Raw genomic sequence first — 19952 nt, forward strand, 5'->3', positions numbered from 1 at the left:
TAGAGAAATAAAGTGACTTAAAAATGATTTCAGTATCATAATAACTCAGTACAACTCTGAAACATTTTATGCAAATATGTCAAGTAAGATCCTGAAGTAGACTAAGTGCCAACTAAAACAAAGTTCCGCCAAGGAGAGCCTGAAACTCACCGACTTAGCGTGCCAAACATAAGGAAGTAAGAGTGACTTATTTTTATAAAAATATAAGGGATAAAATTTTCATTTCATTTTTTTCCCTGTATACACTTCATAAGATAAAAATTTTTCCAATGTTGTAATGGCATGCATTGTTCCAAAGCCTCTACAATCATTACTCTTGGGGCTCAGCGATTGCCTCCCTTCCCCCATTCAGACTGAGTTGGGATCAGTCACCACTCTGATTATAGTTGCATCACCAAGTTGTTGTGGAAAAATACTCTCCTGTGTCCAACGATGAGATGAAGACTGTAAATTAAATATCCTCATGAACCTCATGGAGAAAGTCCGAAATTCAGAGAAACTTGTTCATCAGAGCATGTACAAAACTCTTACTTAGATTTTTGGTAAAGTATTTTGAGGCTGGATACATCCACAAATAACTTGATTGTTGTGCGATTGTAACTGATAGTTGCTTGTTACCATGTGTGAATTCCAAGAACCCGTCACACCTTCAGCATATCCAGGTTGGTTTTAGGAGCCAGAAGGTACTAACTTTAGTTCACGAGCAATCTCCAGAAGCAAGATGGCTATTGGAACAGCCATTAAATAAGGAGACCAAAACTGCCCACAGTATTCAAGATGTGATCTCACCAATGCCCTGTACAACTAAAGCATGACGTCCTTACTTTAATGTTCAATTCCTCTCAAAATAAATAGCATTCCATTAGCCTTCTTAATTACTTGCTGTGCCTGCAAACTAAATTTTTGTGATTCATGCATTAGAACACTTAGATCCTTCTGCATCTCAGAATTCTGCAGTCGTTCACCATTTAAGTGACAATCTGCTTTTGTATTCTTTCTGACCAAGTGAACAACTTCACATTTTTGCACATTATACTACATCTGTCAGATTTTTGCCCACTCAACCTATCTATATCCATCTGCAACCTCCTTATGTGATCTTCACATACTCTCCTACCTATCTTTGTGTTATCTGCAAGTTTAGCTATCATTCCTTCACTCCCCTCATCTAAGTCATTGATATAAATTGTAAAAAGTTGAGGCCCCAGCACAGATCCTTGCGGGACTCTACTCGTCACATCCTGCCAATCCGAAAAAGACCCATTATGCATACTCTTGTTTTCTTCCAGCCAGCCAATCTTTCATCTATGCGAATAGGTTACCTCCTACGCCATGAGCTTTTATTTTCCACAACAGCCTTTGATGTGGCACCTTATGAAATGCCTTCTGGAAATTCAGGTACAGCACATCTACAGGCTTCCTTTCATCCACAGCGCATATTACTCCTTCAAAGAACTCCAATGAATTGGTTAAACATAATTTCCCTTTCACAAAGCCATGCTGGCTCTTCCCGATTACGTTGAGTTTCTCTAAGTACCCTGTTATAACCTCCTTAATGATCAATTCTAACACCTTCCCCACGACAGACATCAAGCTAACTGGCCTATAGTTTCCTGTTTTCTGCCTCACTCCCTTGTTGAATAAGAGGGGCTATTTTGCTACTTTACAGTCTGATGGAACCATTTCAGAATCTAGCAAATTTTGATAGATTAACATCAACGCATCTACTACCTCATTATCCACCTCTTTTTAGACCTTAGGATGAAGCCCATCAGGACCCACCGACGAGTCAGCCCGCAGCTTCATCAATTTGCTCAGAACTGCTTCCCTAGTGATTGTAATTTCACTAAGTTCCCCTCTCCCTTTCACCTCCTAATTTACATCTATTACTCAAATGTTTTTTGTATCCTCTATAGTGAAGACAGAAGCAAAATATTTGTTCATTTCATCCGCCATTTCCTTACTATCTCCCATTAACTCCCCATTCTCACACCTCAGAGGACTAACATACACTTTACCTACTCCCTTTTTAAATACCTGTAGAAACTCTTGCTATCTGTTTTTGTTTCTAGCTAGCTTCCTCTCATACTTCAAATTCTTTCTCCTGATTAACCTTTTAGTCATTCTCTGCCATTCTTTATATTCTGACCAATCATCTGACCTGCCACGCATCTTGAGTAGTTATACATTTTTTCCTTAAGTTTGATGCTTTCCCTAGCTTCTTTAGTTAACCACGGATGGTGGGTCTTCCCTTTAGAAATTTTCTTTATAGTAGGAATATACTTATTCTGTGTATGCTGAAGTATACCCTTAAATGTCTGCCACTGCTTCTCTTTTGATCTATCACCTAGACTAGTATTCCAGTTCACTTCAGCTAGCTCAGCTTTCATGCCCACACATTTGCGCTTAAGTTCAAAATACTAGTCTTAGAGCCACTCTTCTGCCTTTCAAACTGGATGTAAAATTCAATCATATTGTGGCTGCTGCTACCTAGGGGTGCCTTCACTCTGAGGTCATTGATTAATCCTGTCATGTTACACAATACCAAGTCTAAAAATATAACTTGCTCTCTGGTTAGTTCCAGAACACACTGCTCTAAGAAACTCTCTCAAAAGCATTCTATGAACGCCTCATCCAGGCTACTACTGCCAATCTGATTTTTCCAGTTTATATATAGATTAAAATCACCAATGATTATTGCCGTCCCTTTATCACAAGCATCCAATATTTCTTCTTGCATATTTTGTCCTAAATTGTGGTTACTGTTAGGGAGCGAGTAGACCACTTCCACTCGTGACTTCTTTCCCCTACTGTTCCTCATCTCCACCCAAACCAATTCTACATCCTGATCTCTTGAACTAAGCTCATTGCTAACTATTGCACCAAGGCCATCCTTGATTAACAGTGCTAACCCTTCATCTTTACCTAGTTTCCTATTCTTCTTGAATGTCACATACCCCTCAACATTCAGAACCCAAAAAGGTAGAGGGGCAGCACTGCTGACCAATGATGGCATGGTCATCCTGTGGCCATGTCTCCGTATTGGCTATCAAATCATATTTATTTACTTCAATGTGTGCTTTCAATTCATTTATTTTGTTATGAATGCTACAAGCATTCAGCTAGAGAGCCTTTAGTTTTGTCTTTTTGTTGTCCTTGTAACATCTGGTCTTGACTATTGGTGTATTCTTGGGTTTTATCTCTTTGCTCTTCCTGTTATTCACTGACCCTCATTTCCCATATTACTATTATGGTCCCCTGCCTCGAATAAAACCCTTGATTTGCCACATATTTCCAAGCTTTATCTCTCACCCCCCCTCTCTACTTCCCTAGTTATGCAATTTGCAAGAACATTCGTCCCAGCACGGTCAGGCGTAGACCATCCAAATGGTACAGCCCCCACTTTCTCCAGTATTGGTGCCAGTGCCCCACAAACCAGAAACCACTACACCGTCTTTGAGCCACACATTCATCTCTCTAATCTTATTTACCCTATGCCAATTTGCATGTGGTTCTGCTTTTTTCTTTGGTACCTAGCTTCTCATGCTGACTATGCAGAACCTCTTTCCTTGTTCTGTCTGTGTTGTTGGTACCTACATGGACAACAAAAGCTGGATACACCTCCTCCCACTGCAAGTTCCTCTCCAGCCCTGAGCAGATGTCCTGAACTCTGACATCAGGCAGGCAACACAGTCTTCTGGACTCTCGCTCTTTGCTGCAGAGAACAGTGTCAATCCCCCTCACCACACTGTCTTCTCCTGCCACTACATCCCTGATTGCTCCCCCCACTTGAACGACTTCCTGCACCATGGTGCCATGGCCAGCCTGCTTGTCCACTTTGCAGACCTTGCTTTCATCCACACAGGTTGTGAGCACCTCAAACCTGTTTGACAATTGTAAAGTCTGAAGCTCCTCCACTAGTGTCTGCTCGGTCCCATTACCTGCCTCACTCACGGTCACATCCTGCTGTCCCTCACAGCTGATCAAAACAGGCAGCCCTATTCTAAGAGACGTGACTGTCTTCTGGACCAAAATGTCCAGATATTTCTTCCCGTCCCTTCTGTTGCAGTGTCTGCAGTTCGGCTTCAAGATCAATAATCCTGATCCAGAATCCCTATAGCTGCTTACACTTTCTGCAGATGTGTTTGTCCTGGATCACCTTGGCGTCCAAAAGTCCCATATTCCACAGCTGCAACATAACACCTGTCCTGCCATTACTACTGGTTATTTAGTTAACTTAATTATTCACTTAATTAATTTAGAATAATTTCTATGTATACCACATATCTTTTCTCCCCCGTGCACCGAATTCCCATGTGAATCTAATTTGCTACTCACTCAATCTCCATCACACTCCGGCATATGCCTGTCCCCTCGCACACCCCTTACCGATCCCATTTGCTTCATTATGACTCTGGAAATACCAACACTTTTCAAACCATGGAACTGAATTATAACATATATCAGCACAGTTTGGTTTCTTTCTATAAATGAAAGATCAGAAAATTTATTACCTTCACCTTCAATTTTGTGTCTCCGACACCAAATCCTGTGGATGAAATTTAAATAAATTTCAGAAACACACGACATACCTTACTATACATTGCATGTACATCTTCTAGCAGTGGACATACAAGGGCATTTATATACATGCATCAAAAATCTCACAGGAACCTGCGATATCCAGTGATATACAGCCCATCAAGTTTTGCCTCGTCATCCAATTCAGTGCATAAGGCCAGGTCTTTTTTGTTGCTATAGTTATTTTTGAAAATCAATATAGTTGCCATATTTGCTTGTTCTGCAACTCCAGATGGGTCCATGCAGTTACTTATAAGGAGGGTTGCACATTTCAATCTTGTAGATTGCCAAGATCAGGGTCTTTTTGCTGATGCTTATTATGAGTGATGCCTGTGGGTCAGAGGCTTGCTGAGCCCTGAGATTCCGTGGCCATCCAATGATACTGTGGTGTTTTGGCTTCAAGAGGGGTAGGAGGTCCGGAAGGGCAGGCTGGTAAAAAGGGGTAGTACACCTCATTGTATTTCCATAATTCCATGCCAAGCCCAGCATTATCCCCTTAAACTGGCAAACATCTCACTATTCCTTTATCCAAGTTTGTTCTAGGATATGTCTTGTTGTGCCACATCAGCAAGATGTGTATGTTCACAATCAAACACAAACATCAGATTTGAGGGGTCCGAGGAGCCCATCTCCTCTGGGCAGCTGGTTAAGTAGGCATGTGAGGTGTTTTGGAGGACAGTTATGTGCTTCATGACCTTTATAGCCCCAGAATCTTTGTCAAGTAGTACTGGTGATGCAATGTTGGGCAGAGTTTATGAAACAATTCAGGGCAAAATATTGAACTGTCCTCTCATTTTACTACAGTAAAGTTGCAAACTCTGTGCTCTTCCAAGAGCCATTGCTTCTCCACATTTGCTGTAACAGCCAAGAGTAGAACACAAGAGCCATCTTTGCAATATTGATCTTGGTTATCTAGGACAAATCTAATAGGATTGCACTTCATTTTCAGGGGAACGACGCACTCCAGAGGTAGTGTTCGATCTGAGATCGTGGAATTGGCTTTGCAGGAGGTGGAGTCAACAAGCCATTGTTGAAAAACAAAGCCTGGCCTTCTTGAGTAAAACATTTTGTCTATTTTAGCGAACTCCTCTCTTGCCATGCATTGAATCCATATGGAGAAACTACTTCTGGGAGATCGCTGATACATCATAGGGCAGGTTTTTTTAAAAATTCATTATGGGATGTGGGCGTCGCTGGCTGGGCCAGCATTTATTGCCCGTCCTTAATTGCCCTCGGGGTAGTGGTGGTGAGCTACCTTTTTCAACTGCTGCAGTCCATGTGGTGTAGGTACACCCACAGAACTGTTAGGGATGGAGTTCCAGGATTTTGACCCAGCGACAGTGAAGGAATGGCGATATATTTCCAAGTAAGGGTGGTGTATGGCTTGGAGGGGAACTTCCAGGGGGTGGTGTTCCCATGTGTCTGCTGCCCTCGTCATTATAGATGGTAGAGGTCGCGGGTTTGGAAGGTGCGGTGTAAGGAGGCTTGGAGTGTTCCTACATTGCATCTTGTAGATGGTACACGCTGCTGCCACTGTTCGTCAGTGGTGGAGGGAGTGAATGCTTGTGGATAGGGTGCTAATCAAGTGGACTGCATTGCCCTGGATGGTGTCAAGCTTTTTGTGTTGTTGGAGTTGCACTCATCCAGGCAAGTGGAGTGTATTCCATCACGCTCTTGACTTTTGCCTTGTAGATGGTGGACAGGTTTTGGGGAGTCAGGTGGAGTTACTTGCTACAGGATTCCTAGCCTCTGACCTGCTCTTGTAGCCACAGTATTTATATGTCTAGTCCAGTTCAGTTTCTAGTCAGCGGTAACCCCCAAGATGTTGATAGTGGAGGATTCAGCAATGGGAATGCCATTGAATGTCAAGAGATGGTTAGGTTCTCTCTTGTTGGAGATGGTTATTGCCTTGCACTTGTGTGGCGTGAATGTTACTTTCCACTTGTCAGCTCAAGCCTGGATATTGTCCAGGTTTTGTTGCATTTGGACATGGACTGCTTCAGTATCTGAGGAGCCATGAATGGTGCTGAACATTCTGCAATCAGCTTAAAACCCCACTTCTGACCTTATGATGGAAGAAAGGTCACTAATGAAGCAGCTGGAGATGGCTCGACCTAGGACATTACCCTTAGGAGCTCTGCAGTGATGTCCTAAGACTGAGATGATTGACCTCCAACAACCACAAGCATGCTTGATATGACTCCAACCAATGGAGAGTTTTCCCCCAATTCCCATTGACTCCAGTTTTGCGAGGGCTCCTTGATGCCACACTCAGTCAAATGCTGCCTTGATGTCAGGGCATTCATTCTCATCTCACCTTGGGAGTTCAGCTTTATTGTCCATGTTTCAACAAAGGCTGTAATAGGGTCAGGAGCTGAGTCGCCCTGGCGGAACCAAAACTGAGTGGCAGTGAGCAGGTTATTTCTAAGCAAGTGCTGCTTGGTAGCACTGTTGATGACCCCTTCTATCACTTTACTGATGGAGAGTAGACTAATGGGGCAGCAATTAGCCGGGTGGATTTGTCCTCGCCAATTTTCCACATTGCTGGGTAGATGCCAGTGTTGTAGCTGTACTGGAACAGCTTGGCTTGGGGCAGGGCAAGGTCTGGAGCACAAGTCTTCAGTACTATTGCTGAAGTGTTGTCAGGGCCCATAACCTTTGCAGTATCCAGTGCCTTCAACCATTTCTTGATATCACGTGGAGTGAATCGAATTAGCTGAAGACTGGCATCTATGATGCTGGGGACCTCAAGAGGAGGCTGAGATGGATCATCCACTCGGCTGAAGATTGTTGCGAATGCTTCAGCCTCATCTTTTGCACTGATGAGGTGGGCTCCCCCATCATTCAGCATGGGGATATTTGTGGAGCCCCCTCCTCCAGTGAGTTGTTTAATTTTCCACCACTATTCATGACTGGATGTGGCAGGCCCATAGAGCTTAGATCTGATTTGCTGGTTGTGGAATTGCTTAGCTCTATCACTTGCTGCTTATGCTGTTTGGCATGCAAGTAGTCCTGTGTTGTAGCTTCACCACATTGACACCTCATTTTTTAGGTATGCCTGGTCTGCTCCTAGCATGCCCTCCTGCACGCTTCATTAAAGCAGGGTTGATCCCCATTGGTGGTAATGGTAGAGTGGGTGATGGTGGGGGGGATATGGTCAAGTACAATTCTGCTGCTGCTGATGGCCCACAGCACCTCATGATTGCTGTCAGGAAAATATAATAATTCCCATAATGTTATTGGAGCTTATTGTAAAATAGTGCAATAGTGAGATGTGGATGTGTGTGTGTGTCTTAATTGAATTATTCTGGGTGCTTTGATCTGAGAAGAGAGGTTAGGTTTGAAATGTTAATTAGATAAACATGGGGAAGTTTAAAAACACAGGTGTCAAGGGAACATCTGCATTTTTAAATAAACCAGGCTAGATTGTTTTCAAAGGAGGGGTGAAATGTGTCACCTAGCCAAGTGAAGTTTAGAAACAGTGTGTTTATTTTTCCCAAAGATTACTGGTAAAACTTAGTGCTATGAAAGGATTTTATTATCAGGGAGATAAAGTCCAAAGACATAGTGAAACAATGGGCATTTGCATTCAAAGAGGAAGATACATATAAAGAAGAGAAGATGCTTGTAAATGAAGGCATTTTTAAGATCTTACAGGTGTGTGAAAATCCTTCAGCATCTATGCCTCAAGCTGCTGTCCTCAAAGGGCTGAAGTTAAGAAAACTCACTTGGGAATCGACTTGTTCAGGGTCTTTGCCTGGGTCTTATAAAATCTGTGTGTCTTACTGTTGCCTTAATGAAAGCATAACTGGGAGTTAGATTGATTAGGGGATTTAGAAGTTATCATAGTAATTTGTAGATGTATGTATGTATTTAAAATCATTTATCTTATTAATAAATGTTTAATCTAGTTTTATAAAAACCTATAAGACTTGGTGGTATTACTGAATTCAAGGCACGCACCTCAAAATTTATACAAGTTGAAAATTAGTTGTGACAATTGTTTCAAGTTCCCCTCTGGGATTTGAACAGCTCAGCATTTATCGGCTGTGTCATAACAGTTACCCAGTCTTGAGCTGCTAGTTCTGGTCAAAATCTATCCCACTTAGCACAGTAGTAGTGCCACACAACACGATGGAGGGTATCCTCAATGTGAAGGCAGGACTTCATCTCCACAAGGGCTGTGTGGTGGTCACTCCTCGTGATATCGTCATGGACAGGTGCATCTGTGGCAGGCAGGTTGGTAAGGATGAGGTCCAGTATGTTTTTCCCTCTTGTTGGCTCCCTCACTACCTGCTGCAGACCCAGTCTAGCAGCTATGTCCTTTAGGGCTCTGCCAGCTCACTCAGTAGTGATGCTACCGGGCCACTTTTGGTGGTGGACATTGAAGTTCCCCACCCATTGTACATTTGAGATAGATCCAACAAGCCCAGGAACACTTCTAATGAGATGCAGGCTTGTTACTAGGCAACCACGGTTAAACCACCAGGTGTTTCCACGTCTTGCAGATCTTTGCTAGAAATCTATGAAGGGGTTTAGCAGGGGCCTGGCAAGATGGCATTGAACTCAACATCAAGACAGATGATTTCAATTAGGAGTGCAGGATTTTGATCCATCCTGTAATGCCTCACTGAAGGCTATTTGCTCAAGCCTAACAAGTGGGATATTTCATTCTATCCAGTGGGGAGTCTTTGCCAGCTTGCATGGTGAATACCAAGGAGGATGCCTTTGTGCCATTTACAGTGATGCACTGCATCAAACATCGGTCTGCCATTATCCCTCGAGAGCAGACCTCATATGAACCTCAATGATGCGAAGACTCCACCTTGTTTGTCTATTCTTTTGGAGTTAGCTATGGCCACTTTAGATGCATCATACATTTTGGTGTAGCATAGTTTAACTGATTACATTTGCAGAATTCTGAAAGGTCACAACCCTGAAATGGTTACTCTGTTTTTCACTCCCACAGATACTGCCTGACTGCCTTAGTATTTCCAGTGCTTTCTGTTTTATTTGCTGCTTCTGTTTTAGAGACAGTTGAGTCACTGACACAGCTTTACGCAGTTTAAGGGCAATAATGGGGAAAGAACACTTTACCTGTAAACTTCATGGATTTCATTTTCATTGATTACACCATTATCACTCCTTACGCAGGGGTAGTGATAGAGCTTCCTACAGTATCTTAGAGCACATTTCACAGAAGCTCCAGTCCGATGACAATGACTGCATTTCTAAACATAAACAGACAGAAAAGTCCACAAAAATTGTTCTCTTTCACCTTCAAAGCTGAAGTGTAAAACAATTAACATGGCCAACAATTGTATTCAAAACTAAATTAATTCCAGACAGTTTTAGTTGTCATTTAAATATAAAAAGGAACACAAAAAGCCAACACTTCTTAAAAAAGTAATGAGTCCCTTGTTCAAATAAAGTATGTATTTGGTTACTTATTAAGAATAATTTTTGGTAAATTAATTTTCATCAACATATTTCCCCAAACATACCATAATAATCTTGAACCCAGCAAGGTGGAGAATTCTCACGCAGTCATGCTGCAGTCTAATTGTAGCCTGCTATACCTGACCTGTTTAGAACCTATAATAGCTGAAACATGATCTAGTTCTAGTTGAGGTTTCTATCAATAATGAGGGGAATGGGCTCCTTTTATACTCAGTATCTGACTTCTAGCTGCTGTCTGGTGAACTGCTGAGGGTGCTCAGGTGAGAAAATCATTTTAAGTATGGGTAAAACAACAAACTATGGGAAAGCTGCCAAGCTCAACGCATATATGGATACTCTGGAGTCGACAGAAGGTTTAGCTTTGGCAGCACAGCACCGGTGTTTCAAGGGCAGTTAAGGATGGGCAACAAATGCTTACCCTGCCAGCAACACTCACATCCCATCAAAGGATTAAAAAAAACCTGGAGAACTTAATATTGATCATTTACATGTGCTATATTCTCACCACCAAATGTTCATAAACAGTCTGAAGTCAACTGATACCAGCCAACTTCTCAGGTTAACCACCTATATTCTAGCTGTGTCATCCTCACAGTTTACATTGACACTCAGCTTTGTATCATCAGCAAACTTGAGTACATTACACTCGGTCCCTTCATCTAAGTCATTAAGATAGATTGTAAATAGCTGAGGCCCCAACACTGACACATTTCTACTAACAGCATCTCAACCTAGAAATAGCTCTCTTTTTCTGTTCTCTATTTTCTGTCCTTCATCCAATCTCAAAAGATACGAATATTAGTAAACCCAAATTCCCGACCCCCTATCGTGTAGAACAACCTTTAGTGTAACACTGTATTGAATGCCTTTGAAATCCAAATATGCTACTTCCAATGATTCCCCTTTATCTACCTTGCTAGTTACAACCTTAAAAAAATCTCTTGATACATTTGTCAAATACAATTTTCCTTTCATAATTGACTAATATTATCCTTTTCTAAGTGCTCTGTTGCCATTTTCTAAATGGATTCCAGCATTTTCCCCAGTGACTGTTGTCAGGCCAAATGACCTATAGTTCCTTCTTGTGCATCAGCTGTGGTTCAGTGGTAGCAAACTCGCCCTGGGTTCAAGTCCCATTCCAGGACTTACACACAAAATAAAAATCATGGATGACACTCCAATGCAGTACTGAGGAAGTGAAGTACTGGTGGAGGTGCAACCACTCGAATGAGATGGCAAACTGAGGTCTCATCTGCCCTCTCAGGTAAATGTAAGAGCACCCATGGCACTACATATTTTCAACAAGAGCAGGGAAATTATCTGTAGTGTACTGCCCAATATTTATCCCTTAGTCAACATCACAAAACAAGCTAGCTGGCCATTATCACATGGCTATTTGTGGGAGCTGATTGGCCGGATATTGGCTCTCATATTTTCTGCATTACACCAGCAATAGGTGTAAATCAGAAAATGGAAGGGAGGGAGGAATTCAGGAAAATTACAATCACCAGGGAAGTGGTACTGAGCAAATTGTTGGAGCTGCCAGCTGACAAATCCCCGGGTCCTGGTGGACTTCATCCTAGGGTCTTGAAAGAAGTGGCTAGTGAAATAGTTGATGCGTTGGTTTTAATTTTCCAAAACTCCCTAAATTCGGGGAAGGTTCCATTACACTAGAAAATAGCAAATGTAACTCCTTTATTCAAAAAAAGGGAGGGAGACAGAAAACAGGAAACTCTAAGCCAGTTAGCTTAACATCTGTCGTAGGGACAATGTTAGAAGCTAATATTAAAGAAGCTATAGCAGGGCACTTAGAAAAATTCAAGGCAATCAGGCAGAGTCAACATGTTGGGCTTCGTAAAAGGGGAATCATGTTTAACCAATTTATTGGAGTTGTTTGAAGGAGTCACATATGCTGTGGATATAGGGGAATCGGTGGATGTGCTGTATTTAGATTTCCAGGAGGCATTTGTTAAGGTGCCTCATCAGAGATTATTTAGGAAAATAAAACCTCATGGTATAGGGGGTAACATATTGGCATGGATAGAAGATTGGCTAGCTAACAGGTAACATAGAAGGCATAAATATTTGGGTTGGTGGGATGTAACAAGTGGTGTGCCACAGGGATCAGTACTGGGGCCTTAACTTTTTACGATAATTGAATAGCTTGAAGGGACCGAAGCTATGGTTGCTAAATTTCTCGATGACACAAAGATAGGTAGGGAGGTAAGTTGTGAAGAGGATGTAAGGAGGCTACGAAGTGATGTAGATAGGTTAAGTGAGTGGGCAAAGATCTGGCAAATGGAGTATAATGTGGGAAAAAGTGAAATTGTTCATTTTGGAAGGAAGAATAAAAAAGAAAAATATTATCTAAATTGTGAGAGATTGCAGAGCTCAGATTCAGAGGGATCTGGATGTCCTATTGCATGAATCGCAAGGCTAGTATGCAGGTACAGCAAGTAATTAGGAAAGCTAATAGAATGTTATAATTTGTGAAGGGAATTGATTACACAAGTAGGGAATTTATGCTTCAGTCACACAGAGCATTGGTGAGATCACATCTGGAGTACAGTGTACAGTATGGTGTCCTTATTTAAGGAAGGATGAAAATGCGTTGGAAGCAGTTCAGAAGATTTACTAGACTAATGGCAGGAATGGATGGGTTGTCTTATGAGGAAAGGTTGGACAGGTTAGGCTTGTATCCATTGGAGTTTAGAAGAGTAATAGGTGACTTGATTGAGACCTTTAAGTTCCTGAGAGGTCTTGACAAAGTGGATGTGGAGAAGATGTTTCCCCTTGTGGGAGAATCTAGAACTAGTTGTCACTGTTTAAATTAAGGGCTCATTTAAGATAGAGATGAGGAGAATTTTTTTCTCTCAGAGGGTCCTGAGTCTTTGGAACGCTCTTCCTCAAAAGGTAGTGGAAGCAGAGTCTTTGAATACTTTAAAGGCAGAGCTAGATAGATTCTTGATTAACAAGGGGGTGAGAGGTTATCGGGCGTAGGCAGGAACGTGAGTGGAGGTTACTATCAGATCAGCCATGATCTTCTCGAATGGAGGAGCAGGCTCGAGGGGCCAAGTGGCCTGCTCCTGCTTCTAATTCATATGTTTGTATTAACTACATTTCAAAAGTACTTCATTGGCTGTAAATCACTTTGGGATATCTTGTGGTCATGATGGTGCTATATAAATGAGTCTTTCTATATACAATTCAAAGACCTTAGCTTCAGGAAGGGTTAAAATTTTTATGACTCTTACCTCAAAAGAGGTGGGAAAAAGTCCCCAAGCTTTTCTAGCTTAAGAAAACCTTTTTGGCCTGGTAAAAAAGAGATTCTGCAGTTCTGAACCCAAAGGTTCTTGGGTAACAGCACTTTCTGTCCTCAAATTGTCATCCTCCTGGACAATTTAAGTGAAATGTAAGAAATGCCTTTCTCAGGCATTGTCTCTTACCCATCCATGCACATTTCAAGCTTCAACTGTTGCCAAAATTACTGGACCCAACATCCCTCCTAACAACCTTGCTCCTCCAGGAGAGCTAACAAAGACAAATTATTACTGACATGGAAGCAAAAACACTGAGTACAAGTTCTTTCCAGACTTACTGTTCACTGGATGGCTTTATTTGAACCTAGACAAGACGCCACTAACACAAAGTTAACTCTGCCTTCTTCAAAAAGGAATTGGAACTTTTGAAACCATGCTATAAACCTCTGCTAGTGCCTATTAAAACTCTTCAGCATTACTTCCAATTGGTCCACAATTATATGAAACAACTACATCTGTACATACATAGAATAAGCTAGGCATGGTTACATATAAGGGTTCTTCAACTTAAGATTATGGTCTGCAGTAGGGATCTACTACATTTTGTTGCAACATGGTCAGCAAAATATTTGCATTGTTCAAGTCATCAAAGGAACTATCCCAACTAGGAACATGGGTTTGGGCATCACTGCATCATTATATACTACAGTACTTACTTCTCCGCAAAGAGAAAACTGAAAGATGTGAAGAAAACTTAATTCAGCGGGGTTGCTGTGTGGAAATGGCTTGTTGGGATAATGGCCTTTCCCAATTTCTAAAAATGTTTATATTTTAAGCAGGACCCTCTTTTGCAGTATACCCTGATCTTAAATTTTAAAAGGGATATACTTGAAAATATATTATCGAATCAGTCCATGTCCAAATGCAGCAAGACCTGGACAATATCCAGGCTTGGACTGACAAATGATAAGTAACCTTTGTGCCACACAAGTGCCAGGCAATGACCATCTCCAACAAGAGACAGTCTAACCATCGCCCCTTGATGTTCAATGGCATTACCATCGCTGAATCCTCCACTATCAAAATCTTGGGGTTACCATTGACTAGAAATTGCACTGGCTAGCCACATAAGTACGGTGGCTACAAGTGCAAGCCCAAGGTTCCTTAGACAGCACCTTCCAAACCTATGACCACTACCATCTAGAAGGACAAAGGCAGCAGATACATGGGAGCATCACCACCTGGAGTACCCCTCCAAGCCACACACCATCCTGACTTGGAACTATAATCACCGTTCCCTCACTGTCACTGGGTAAAAATAAGACCATAAGAGGTAGGAGCCCATTGAGTCTACTCCACCATTCAATGAGATCATGGCTGATCTGATAATCAACTCCACTTTCCTGCCTTTTCCCCATAACCTTTGATTCCCTTACTGATTAACAATCAGTCTCAGCCCTGAATGTACCTAACGACCCAGACTCTACAGCCCTCTGTGTTAAGAATTCCACAGATTAACTGCCCTCTGAGAGAAGAAATTCCTCCTCATCTCTGGGATTCCCTCCCTAACAGCACTGTGGGTATACATGGACTGCAGCAATTCAAGAAGGCAGCTCACCACCACCTTCTCAAGGGCAATTAGGAATGAATAATAAATGCTGGCCTAGCCAGTGATGCCCACATCTCATGAACGAATAATAACAAAAAAATCAGCTTCCATCACCCTTTCAGACAGTACATTCCAGATTGTAACAACTCACTGTAAAAAAATTCTAATTTTCCTTCTGGTTGTTTTGCTTTGTACCTCAATTCTGTGCCCTATGGTTCCTGATCCCCCAGCCAGTGGAAGCAGTTTCTCCTTATTTACTTGAGCAAAACCCTTCATAATTTTGAACACCTTCTTCTAAATGTCCTCCTTCTCTGGAAGTTTTCAAAAAAAATTTAGAAATGTACTGTAAACACCACTGATTCCAGAGTTCCTGTACTTTTCTTTTAGTGCTGCTTCTGTCACATTCCTATCAGAAACCAGAGTGCTCTGCACCCAAGATAAAAATGAAAACTTATATATTTTTGATATTCTCCTAAGGAAATAAAAATTACCATTTTACTGACTTTCTGCAATTTCCTTTTAATAGCAGGCAGTGAACAGCCACAAAGGTTTTCATTCTTGGACCTTTTGGATTCCTTAGGTATAGAAGAAAATAGCTGGAAAAAAATTGAAAACTTAGTTCAAACCATATAACTAACATCTTCAGCAAGTAATTATTGATACGATTTTGTAACAAGTAGAATCCATTAGAGACCATTAATGTTTAAAGAGAAATTCAAAATCCCTGTTATTTACTGAAAGGATGAAACCACAAGGTTCCACAGTTTAAACAAATTATTTTAATATATAAGAACCAAGTAAAGCAAGCGCTACTAAATAAACACTGTATTATCATTTATACTTTACTTTTGAAAAGCACAATAAACCACATCAACATATACTTCAGGCCAACAGTCTCAACTGAACCTCCCCTTTTCATTATGACTCCCCCCCTCAATGTCTTTGGCTACTTATCAGGTTCTTGAAGGTTATCCACTTTCAGGACTAGCTCCAATGTTTTCCACAGCTCCCTTGCTCAGTCTGGGACGTTTCAGCTCAAGATTGAACTTCACTCAGTTCTTGTGCAGCAATTTTTACAGAAAATTAGAAACATCCCTGGTATCTAATAATTCTAATCCTGGTCTACAGTTGTTCCACAGCTCTTGGCAAATTCTTTTCCTCTGCCTTCTGAACTCGGGGCTTACATCCACCAATTTGGGAGCTTTCAGCTCCAACCCCAAAGATCTTATGGCTTCTTCAAGCTGTCTATACAGATAAACAAAACGCATAAATAAGCCCCACAACAAAGGGCAATTCCTTGAAACCTAACTCCATGGCAATGTGGCATACCTGGGGTGTTCCAAATATAAATTTACATAAATTAACTCTGCTTCTTAACTAAAAAGCTTTGATTCTGACACTGACATGAATAATTACATTTCTAATCAAGTCAGGCAATTCTCCACAGACTTACAGATAAATGAAGACCACCTGCTGATTTAATAGCTTTCAGTCTCTAATTCTGACCTCATAAGTACACATGGAAGGACTTCTGACGTGTATAAACTTTGGGTCGTCTGCTACCTTCTGACCTCCAGAGGCTGAGTTACCTTTCATTTAAACATTAAACAATTCCCCAGAACTAAGTCATACCTGAAACATATTAACATAAACTAGGAAACCAAATTATGACAAGCCACAGTCCACAAAGGACCATATGCATCAACTGGTTATATATAGTTTAGCACCACAATTAACCGTCCTCATCTAAAGAGCCAACAATAAGAAAAAATAAAGTGAGATGTTTTAAAATGGTCATCAAGATATAGTTGAAATCAGTCCAATGTGCTTGTAAAACGCTGCAGGCAATAAAGTAAGGAAACCAATGGGCTCAACAACAATCTTAGTGCCTTTAATGTAGTGAAACTTACCAAGGCACTTCACAAAAACATTAACAAAGTTTAACACGGCCATGTTAGGAGATATTAATTCAGGTGATCTAAAGTTTGCTCAAACCGGTAAGCTTTAAAGAGCATCCTAAAGGAGGAGAGTGAGGTGAAGAGGCAGACAGACTTACGGAGGGAATTTCTGAGCTTAGGGACCAGGCATCTGAAGGCAGGGCCACTAATGATGAAGCAACTAACACCTGGATTTCATAAGAGGTCAGAATTGGAGGAGCACGGTGATCACGGAATTCTCAGGCTGGAGGAGGTTACAGAGGTGGGGAGGGGAGGGGAGGGGAGGGGAGGGGAGGGGAGGGGAGGGGCCAAAGTGGGCTTTGAGATCAAGGATGAGATTTGCTCAACCAAGGCGGTAAGTGAATGGGTTGATGCAAGTTAGGCTACCCACAGTAGAGTTTTGGATGACTTCAAATTTATGGAGGGGGAAGATGGGAGGCCAGCCAGGAGTGTGTTGAAATAGTCAAGTCTAGAGGTAATAAAGACATGGATGAGGAACAGATGAACTTAAGGCAGAGACAGAGATGGGTGATGTTACAGAGGTGGAAGTTGGCATCTTGGTGATGGCATGGATGTGGTTGGGAACTCATTTCAAGGTGAAGTGGAAGTCTTACAGCAAAGGGATGCAGTGAATGAGGACATTTCATAGTTGCCAATTGGATTCCACAAGTGCTATGGTTGTGACTGCTTTTATTTATAATTTTCATGAATGACTTACAGGAACAGTATGTGGCCCAAGATGTTGGAGTTTACCAGTGGTACCAAACGATCAGTAGCAAATTATGCTAACCAGTGTGCAGTAATCCAAAGATATCTAGACAGGCAAAATCAAAATCAATGGGCAGTTGGTGTTCGACACAGGGAATTGTAACATCAGGAGTTTGGTAGAGCCAAGAATGAACAGTACTGCCAGATGTTAATGTACTTGAGGCAACAGAGCAAACAGACAGACATACGAGTGCTGGTGGATTCATTATTAAAACTGTCAATTCAATATTCACAGGTGATCAAGAAAGCAAACAAAATGATGGAAAGAGGTGGTACTTGAAAGTCAAAAAGATCATGATTTTGAAGTTGTATCTGGCCATGCCAAGACCTCGTCGAGAAGTTGTTCAGGTTTGGTCTCTATATTACAGAAAAAATATCATGTTACAGCAGAGTCCAGGAAAGTGTCATTTGAAGCCTGGGTAACAAGGAAAAATATTTTACCACAGGACTCGAGAGAAGGAGGAGAGGAGAACTGACACAGGTCTTTATCAAGTTTACAAGAATATTTACAAATTAGAACTGGAAGACTTTCGGTCAGGTTCAGGAATGAAGGACTGGGTGACAAAGTTTAAAATTAAGGGTCTCTAAGGAAATGGGAAATTTGGGCAAAAGACTTGCAACTGGAGGGTATTAGAAATGTACAACAGATCACCATGAAAATCAAGACAGCTTTCAAGAATGGACTGGGTGAACTTTAGTTTGTAAACAGTTTTCCATTAGTTCTAATATCACAGTTAGGTACGCTGGACAGAACAACACTTCTCTCCAGCTCAAAATTTTAGGTTGTGTCATGAAATCAGAGGCTGCCAAGTTTGTGTTTTCTTTTGAGGTGGACCCTAACTGAAAATGGAAACTGAAAACAAACCAAAAAGGGAAATAGAAAAAGGAAACAAAGAAATGAAACTGATCCTCCCAGTTTCTAAGGAAATGATACCTGAAACTCATTTGGAATCCAAAACTTCTGGGTAGACTGAAATTGGCTGAGGTTATATAAAGGGACACAGAGCCATCTAAGCTGGGTAATAGCAGTTGATGAGTCCAGTGGTGCAGTACAGGCAAGCCAAGAAGAAGACAGCGTCCAGATCCAGAAAGTGCAAATAAGTTACTGCAGCTGTTTATTACTTGTAGGTAACATTGGCGGATCTATGACATCGAGACAAAGTTAAGGTTTTGTAGACATGTGCCATTTGTGGTGAAGACCGTGCCCATGGAACTCAGGTTTGGGCTGCTGTCAGCTGGGGATCAGACTACATCCTAGAAGGTGAGGAGCTGAGATTCTTTGTGAAGAAGACAATTTTGTATTTGCTTTGTTTGGCTCTTGTATGGTAAAAATTCTTCTATTTTAAACTATGAAATCTTGTGGCTTCATTATTTTAGTAAATAACTGGGATCTCTGATTTTTCAAACAAAAACTCTACTGAGATCATAAGAGTTGGTGTTCTTCTTTTCTCCGCAGTCAGTGGCTTGAGGCAACCTATAACATTCTATTGCTTATAACTCAGCAGATCGCAGTTTTGATTGTTCCCATAACAAACTCTATTTTTGTATGAATAAGTCATTGTCCTGACTCAGTTCCCTGCCAAAAGAACTGACAACATGCAATGAGAGGTGGAGATTGCCATTCCACTTATGTCAGACATGTGCAGCCTTTGGACTCCAAATCGGTGTTCAGTGACTGGAATGCTTGCCTTCGTCCACCTGGACTGACTGGAGCAGGGCTTGAACTTGTAACCTTCCAAATCAGGGACATATGCTGTTTCACTGAGTGAAGGTTCATTCCACTATATTCCTATTAGTATACTCTTAATTCAAAGTCTCCTAGTTCAAATAAACAAGCTGATCATTTTTAAGCCCTAAATTTCCACTTTTCTGTGTAATTTACACTGAATTATCCAATAATTTGAGGTAAACAAAATTTTAGCATAAAAACAACTGAACTACCAGTTGTATGCAACATTTAAGTTAATTGTTCACATTGCAGATTTTTATTTAGTTTTATTTCTTTTGTATAACTATAAATTTTGTAATAAATCTGACTGCTACCTTTAATCTGAATCAAATGATCTGACAGTATGGTGTTCTACACTTTGCCGGAAGGACAAGTATATAGTGGTCAGCCTGCATAAACACTGATATGCAAGTAATTTAGTAAAAAGGCAATAGTTAACCTTCTGGAATTCTACTTCTACTCAAGCAGAAGTAGGGTAATTTAAGACATTCGCCTCCCTTTGGAAACTGTACTTAGCTATAAACACACTTAAAGTGATGTGAAATAGAGCCTAAATAGTAAGTTACATTCCCATGACAACACTATGTTGAAATATCTAAGTACTTTGT

General features: G+C 41.1%; 1 protein-coding gene across 1 annotated transcript in view; it reads right to left on the reverse strand.

Moving 5' to 3' along the window:
- Positions 1–19952, reverse strand: part of LOC144692043 (uncharacterized) — a 158686-nt gene that overhangs the window by 130247 nt on the left and 8487 nt on the right. The window contains exons 4-6 of the mRNA XM_078560601.1: positions 15402–15506; positions 9679–9812; positions 4515–4549 (exon numbers count right to left, since the gene is read on the reverse strand). Of these exons, the coding sequence (XP_078416727.1) occupies positions 4515–4549; positions 9679–9812; positions 15402–15506 (274 nt within the window). The remainder of the gene's footprint in view (positions 1–4514; positions 4550–9678; positions 9813–15401; positions 15507–19952) is intronic.

The sequence above is a fragment of the Cetorhinus maximus genome, chromosome 16, assembly GCF_964194155.1.
Source record: "Cetorhinus maximus chromosome 16, sCetMax3.hap1.1, whole genome shotgun sequence".
Taxonomy (NCBI): Eukaryota; Metazoa; Chordata; class Chondrichthyes; order Lamniformes; family Cetorhinidae; genus Cetorhinus; species Cetorhinus maximus.